We start from the raw sequence: 7,834 nt of genomic DNA, 5'->3' as shown, positions 1-7,834 counted from the left end.
CATATAAACTGCACATACATATATACATAATCCATCCATCCATCCATCCATCCATACATACATACATACATACATACATACATACACACATACAAACAAAAATACCCATTTGTTGATGTTGACATTCCAATGAAGGAGCCTTGGATCTAGGTTAGAAACCGGTTTTTTCTCTATTGGCAAGAAATCTTGAAATAAACTGAATAATGGCATACATGCAACTGCTTCGAAACCTCCAGCTTCTATATCTAGACTATGAATTCATATTCATACCAATAATAATCAGAACACTTGGTTTTGTTAGTAAATGCTTAAAGGATAATCTGGATAAATTGGGATTTTCAGAAAAAGAAATCAACCAGTTAATTCGTATATTACAAGTGCAATCTGTGAACAGTAAAAATATGCAAGACTTTTCTCAAGTTCCAAATGAGAATTTCTCTGTGTTAACTACATCCCAAAGATGAAGTCTTGTATCTTTGTTAAAAACTGGCTCCCTCCTCAGTGGAAGATTTATAATAATTAAAAAATAGAAGAGACATACATACACGCATACATACACACCCACATATAACAAACTTTGCAAAGTTTCCATTCACCAAATTCACCCATAGGGCACAGGTCAGCTATGGCTGTAGTGGAAAGCAGCAAAATTGATCCAAAACCACGTGGTTGTGAAGCAACATCTTAACTACACATACACATCAGTGTCAATGTATCTATGTTTATGTATATATGCATGCAGACACATACATACATACATACACACACACATACATACATACATACATACATACATATCATGTAATTAGATTTACCTCATTCCTTGACAGTCGTTTGTCCTTATCAGTATCAATTAATGAAAAAGTATCAGGTATTTCTGGACCATCTTCAATAGAAACAATTTCAATATCAAATATTAAAATTGAATTTCCAGGGATTCCAACAGCTGCAAAAGACAGACACATAAGAAATATATATTATTTTGTTTCTGTGCACCTTTAATTCTCAATAAAATAGATTTCAAACAATTTCATAAATATCTTAAATTTTTTTCCATCTGACAGAATTTTTTCAGGTTTTCTACACTCAAGTATTTTGTGACTTCCAGTATGTCAGCAATGGATGCTTCTAATCAACTGAAATTGCATAAGTTTAAAGATTTGTAACTTTTTTATTACTAATTTCTAGAGAAAATTAATGTGGTTTGTGTCATCAGCATGCAAAGCCAAATCAGTGTAGAAAATTTGAAAAACTTCTGGTGGTTGAAAAAAAGATTAAAAGGATCCAAAGTATATGATTTCAATTCTTTAATGACAAAAGAATTCTTGTAAAGCAGTGCTTCTCAACTTAGTCTCTTTCACTGAAGAGCATGTTACAAATGCTTTTTTTGAAAATAAATAATAGGAAAGAAACAATTAAAAGGAAGATTTTAAAAATACTAATGTAATCACAGCAGAAGCTAATTTTGTACAGCAGTTTATAAATCCATATTTTCTAATATTAATCCAAGCTGTGTGTACCACTTCTCAGATATTTACGTGGACAGGTTTATTTTCTTTTATTCTCTTACTTGTTTCAGTCATTTGACTGTGGCCATGCTGGAGCACTGCCTTTAATTTGAAGAAATCAACCTCTTGAATTATTCTTTGTAAGCCTAGTACTTATTTTATTGGGTTCTTATGCCGAACTGCTAAGTTACAGGGATGTAAACACATCAGCATCAGCTGTCAAGCGATGGTGTGTGTGTGTGGGGGGGGAACGAATACAGTCACACACAAACACACACACACACACACACACACACACACACACACACACACACACACACACACACACACACACACACACACACACACACACACACACACACACACACACACACACACACATATATATATATATACAACAGGCTTCTTTCATTTACTGTCTATCAAATCCACTCATAAGGTTTGGTCAGCCTGAGGCTATAGTAGAAGACATTTGCCCAAGGTACCATGCAGTGGGACTGATCCCCAGAACCATGTGGTTAGTAAGTAAGCTACTGCCACACAGCCACTCCTGCAATAGAATATGAAGGATTTAAATCACTCATGATCTAAACCATAGGTCACCAAACTATGGCGCGCAGGCCAGATTCGGCCCGCTATGTCAATTTGTCTGGCCAGCCATTGTATGCTGAAATAAATAAACATGCTTTTATAATGTTTCTTACACTTCTTAGATTACACATGTTATATGTATGCTGAGTCAGTCATGTCACGTGCTATGTATTTCATGCACCATAATAATTACTACAGTACATCATGTGTGCTTCAGGTTAGTCAATTATTAGTGATTAAAACGAGAATATCTGATTCTGAGGCCTAAGACTGCTTTTGTTTTTTTCTTCACCCATTGTTATGGTTACTAAGAGAAAGGTTGATGATGAATGTCATATTTTCAATAAAGAATGGAGAGAAAATTACTTCTTTGTGGAAACAAACGACCAGAAAGCTAGTTGCCAGATATGCAATGAAAGTGTTGCTGTTATGAAAGAATACAATATTCATTGTCACTATGAAGCAAAACATCTCTCAACACATTCTAAATATTCTAGAAAGTTGCAGTCCAAGAAATTTGAATCTATGAAATGTAGTTTGGAATCCCAAAGGAATTTCTTTCTGAAAAAGTTTGTTGAAAATGAATTTATCACTCGTGTAAGTTACAAAATAGTGAATAAGTTGGCAGAGTGAGGAAACCTATTTACTAATGAAAACTTTATAAAAGATGGAAGCAGTAAATAACTTATGTCCTGAAAACAGCTGACATGTTTGGCTGTATCAGCTTTCGGCAAGTTCAGTTGTGTGGAGAACAGAAGAACTTGGAGAAAATATACAGTTACAGATACATGAGACAGTTAAAAAAATCTTGTGGTATTCTCTCTAGTACGTCACAACTTCTTGTGTTCATTTGTGGTGTTAATTGCAACTTTGAGATTATAGTAGAAATGGCATCTGCTTGCAGTATACATGGAACAACAAATGGAGAAGATAGTTTCATAGAGGAGCAGAAAATTCTGCAACACTATAACCTTCCATGGAATCAGCTTCAGTGAGTTACAGTTGATGGAGTGAAAAAAATGGCAGAAGTGAGGAAGGGTTTGGTAGAGCAGATCCAGACCAAGTTGGAGGAGCTTCAATTTCCGAAAGCTCTGTTTATACACTGCATGAGTCTACTGATCTCTCTAGTACGTCACGGAAGCCAGACAGCTGCTCTGGCAATGGTTACACTCAGATGGTGCTGTTAGCGCTCCACTGGCACAGGTGCCAGTCATCGAATTTGGTTCAATTTCGATTTCGATTTCACTTGCCCCAACAGGTCTTCACAAGCAGAGTTTAGTGTCCAATAAAGGAAATACTAGAAGAAATTCGATGTTACACCTAAATCACATTTTCGCTTTTTTTAAATTAGATTAATTGATGAAAGAAGAAAATACTTACGGTTCCCATATTCACCAAAAGCATATTTTGGAGGGATAGTTAGCTTTCGTGTTTCACCAACACAAGCACCTTTTAAACCAAGCTGCCATCCTTTAATCATTGTTCCACCATCTATTTGAAACTGGAATGGGTGTTTATGGTTTGATCTGAAATACATGAAAGAATAGTGATGCTTTTTGTTGATTTGATACAATTAGTTGCATAATTGAAGGGAGATATCCCTGTGTCCAATAAAAATTAGAATTAGGATGAACTATATATTAGAATAATAATAATAATAATAATAATAATAATAATAATAATAATAATAGAATCAGATACTTGAAAAGATATGCAACAGGTAGGGCTGAATAAACCTGTGGTCACTATCTATGATTGATAAATATCAAATAGGATATTCAGATTGTGTACACAAAGAAAACCAACCCTATGAGTATTTAGTGCCTAGGAACTGGTCCAAAGCACACATTATGTTGATTGTAGGCTGCTGTTCTACTCCAGGGTGTCCAACGTGTCATAAATCACTAAGATGTACTATAATCAAATGAATAATAACTTCATTGCAAAAAAAATGTAATCATCAGATGGAACATCATTTCAAAAACAAAAGAATATCCCAAGAATACATCAGGGACATGGTTGAAGACTGCCGAGGAAGCCTCAACAGACTTCTGTTTTTGCAATGAAGTAATGTTCTTATTCTTCTATTTAAAAATGTGTAAGAAACAGCTGTAATGACCTGACAATTATCCATCATCTGTTATCATTCATTTGATTATATATATATATATATACATATATATACATGAACAAATGAATCATCCATAGATTTCTGTGGTGCAGACATGCTTGTGTTGACCATCATCCAGGAACAGCCAAGTTGGGCCAGTCCCATTGAAGATGCTATGGCAAGAAAGCCAAAACTGATCAATCAGTCTGGGAATATCTTGACCACTGCTTTTCGGATGATTACAGTCCATGTCAGCCTGTAATGTATACAATTATCTGCTTTGCTGCATCATTTGAGCATTTACCTCTTATTTCTATCAATGTAGGCATTTGTAACACCCTCAGTCATATTTAATGGTGTTTATAGTTTCCCATTTTGGTACAAATTGCTTACTGCTGCCTAAACTAATTGTATATATTTTGTGATGTCCTGTACTCATATATACATGTATGTATACATATAGATGTAGGTATGGACATATATGTATGGATATATGCATATAGTTATATATTATTTATGTTATCATATGATCGAACGCCACGCTCTGTCTCCAAGTAAGTTTTATCTTAATAATTTCTACTGCGCACTCTACTACTATTACTATCACTTCACTGTCTATCTCTCTTTCTCTCTTGTTCTTCATCCTTTCTGTTTTTCTCTCCCAACCCTCCCCTATTCTTCTCTTCCTTTCACCGTTCCCTCTCTCTCACTTCTCCTCCTTGACCCTCTCGTCACTGACACGTGACGAAAGGGACTGAACCTGGAATCATATGGTTGGAAAGCAAGCTTCTTATCACATAGCCATGATTGCTTATGTATTTATATACATATACATGTCTATATATATATAAATGAGAGTATATATATATATATATATATATATATATATATATATATATTGTTGTACTTGGGGATGGTCATATTGCCAGTTTAGCCAATAAAAACACATGCACTGTATATTTGGTGTTAATTTGCTTCAGCTTTATATTACATTAATCTTAATCTTATTTCGGCCAGAGTTCTTTCGTCACACTTCTGTGACCTCATCAGTGGTCCTTTGTTTCCTTCCTTCTTATGTGTGTCTCACACATATATCCATAAAGGCTCTTTACAATTTCAAAAGACAATTGGTAGGATATGTTTATCAGATTTATTTTAGAGACTCAGTGGTTATCAAAGTTTTTAACTACATTGCATTTGTGCTTTTCAGGTACCCTGTTGATGGATAAGGTTCAGTAACATGAAATCCTGAAAAAATGGCTACTCCTCAAGGAAAGGCCTAATGTGTATTGTGATTTATTGAAACAAAATTGGACACACAGACCTAGTGAAACTACAGGATTAAGCAAGGAAGACATCCACCTTCATGTCCATCTATTTGTCCATAGCACAAGAAATTTATGGAAACAGGAACAGTGTTGGATGAAAGGAGAAGTGGTCGACCAAAATTATCTGAGGAAAACATTGATAGTTCTCCTACAAAAGCCATACATACTGCTGCCAGACAGTTAGAGCTACCACATTCAACAGTGCACACAAAGTCCTACATAAGAACTTGTGATTGTATGCTTACAAAGTGCAATTCTTACAGGCACTCAAAGTGAATGATAAACCAAGACTAAATGAGTTTGCAGTTAACATGCTGGAATGAATTTCTGTCGATATGCAGCATTCCTCACCTGAGTTTGTTTTAGTGATGAGGCACCTTTCATGTTTCAGGGAAACTAAACACACTTAATGTATAATGTGAGGATTTGGGGATCAGAACATCCCCATGTGACTAGAGAACTTCATCAAGATAGTCCAAAGGTGTATATCTGGTGTGGGATGATGTGCAATTGAATCATTGGTCCATTTTTCTTCACACAGAGATCGATTTTTGCAAATGTTTTCCTTGACCTTTTAACTGAATATGTGGCACCACAACTGGACAACCTTCAACCAACCATCATTTTCCAGCAGGATAGTGCACCATCACATTGGGGACTGCATGTTTGTGGATCCCTAAATTAAACATTTCCAGACCAGTGGAGTCAAAGGGATGGCCCAGTCCCCTGGGCACCTCGTTCTCCAGATGTCACTCCCCTGGACTTTTTTCTATGGGGTTTATGTTAAAGACATCGTGTATCAAACAAGAATATGGGACATCAATGACCTGAAGCAAAGGATCACTGATGTCATTACCACCATTGATAAAACTGTGCCACAGTGAACATGGCAAGAAACTGATTACTGTCTTGAGGTGCTTTGTGCAACGAATGGTGCCTATATAGAGATGTATTAAATGAAGCAAAAACACTTCAATATCTACTCCTCATTTTGTAATAACTTTCACAGATTTATCTTTTTATTTGCATTTGTAATAAATTTTTGAAATTGTAAAGAGCCTGTATGGACACCTTGTATATGTGTGTTTGTGTACACACATACACACACACACACACATACACACACGCATAATAGCACTTATACACATGCATATGCAAATACATAGATATACATGTAAGTGAGCATGTATGTATTTATGTGTGTATGTGTGTACACGTATTGTATGTTTACAAAGTGCAACTTTTACAGGCACTCAAAGTGGATGATAAACCAAGACAAAATGAGTTTGCAGTTAATATGCTGGAATGAATTTCTGTGGATGCAGCATTCCTCATCTGAGTTTGTTTTGGTGATGAGGCACCTTTCATGTTTCAGGGATGTATGCATGTATGTATGTATGTATGTATGTATGTAGAACAGTCTTAATTACAAGATCAAGAAAAACTAGTCAATATAGGAGTTTCTCAAAAGATTCTGAGATATGATTTTCACAGAGCTTTTATGACTAGAATAGTGTTTAATGACAGTAGGTTTCAGTTAATTTTATGACACATTCCTGTCTTTAGGGAACCACTATAGCTCAGTAAGTATATCTTTTCCTATGAAGATTGCAAAATGTATAGAAGTGCTAATAAAATTTTATCAAAACATTTTACTATGAGACCTTTGTAGGTGATATTCATAGTCAGTGTCAACTGTGATTCAGCATGTTAGTTATTTTGCTGTCTGGTTTAGTTCAAAGGGACAGAAGTTGTTTCTAGTTCAGACACAGATATTAAAATTAAAAGAGTGAAATTTGTTAAATTAGATAGAAAATTTGTAGTAGTTAGTAGTAGCTAATATGCCTTTACATTTGCTAGGTGTTTAGCATTTGTTGGTAGTATGTGATATCTGCAAGTGGGTGGAAAATGTTCTGTATAAGCTTAAAGATGATTTAGCGAGAAGAGTGAAACAGTGTAGGTTAAGTGGTGAAATAAACCATGGGTTATCTTCATATTCTGGATGTAATTTACCTTTTTCGAGGTATCTGCTTATTGACAGTATCTTGTTGCATGTTTTGAGATTATAGTTAAAATTTATTTGACAGATGGTAGATAGTTTAAAGAAAACATTTTTCACCAAGTTAGCAAAGTTACTATGGGTTTGCGGATGTCTGTATATATTGTAGTTTTTCCATGGGTTTCGTAAATGGCTTATATACAGAATTTTAAAGTTCAGAGTGACAAAGAAAGTTGACAGTTTTAATGTGTGCTTGAACAGTGTAAGAGGAGCCTGGACTTTTAAAATGTTACAGATT

General features: G+C 35.1%; 1 protein-coding gene across 1 annotated transcript in view; it reads right to left on the bottom strand.

Annotated features, from left to right (window-relative positions):
* The window catches only part of LOC106877300 (peptidyl-prolyl cis-trans isomerase FKBP14), a 5,218-nt gene extending 1,568 nt beyond the window's left edge, over positions 1 to 3,650 (bottom strand). The window contains exons 1-2 of the mRNA XM_014926169.2: positions 3,480 to 3,650; positions 816 to 946 (exon numbers count right to left, since the gene is read on the bottom strand). Coding sequence (XP_014781655.2) covers positions 816 to 946; positions 3,480 to 3,636 — 288 coding nt within the window. The 5' untranslated portion in view covers positions 3,637 to 3,650. The remainder of the gene's footprint in view (positions 1 to 815; positions 947 to 3,479) is intronic.
* Between the last annotated feature and the right edge of the window lie 4,184 nt (positions 3,651 to 7,834).

The sequence above is a fragment of the Octopus bimaculoides genome, chromosome 3 (assembly GCF_001194135.2).
Source record: "Octopus bimaculoides isolate UCB-OBI-ISO-001 chromosome 3, ASM119413v2, whole genome shotgun sequence".
Taxonomy (NCBI): domain Eukaryota; kingdom Metazoa; phylum Mollusca; class Cephalopoda; order Octopoda; family Octopodidae; genus Octopus; species Octopus bimaculoides.
This window is presented reverse-complemented; position numbering and strand designations above follow the sequence as displayed.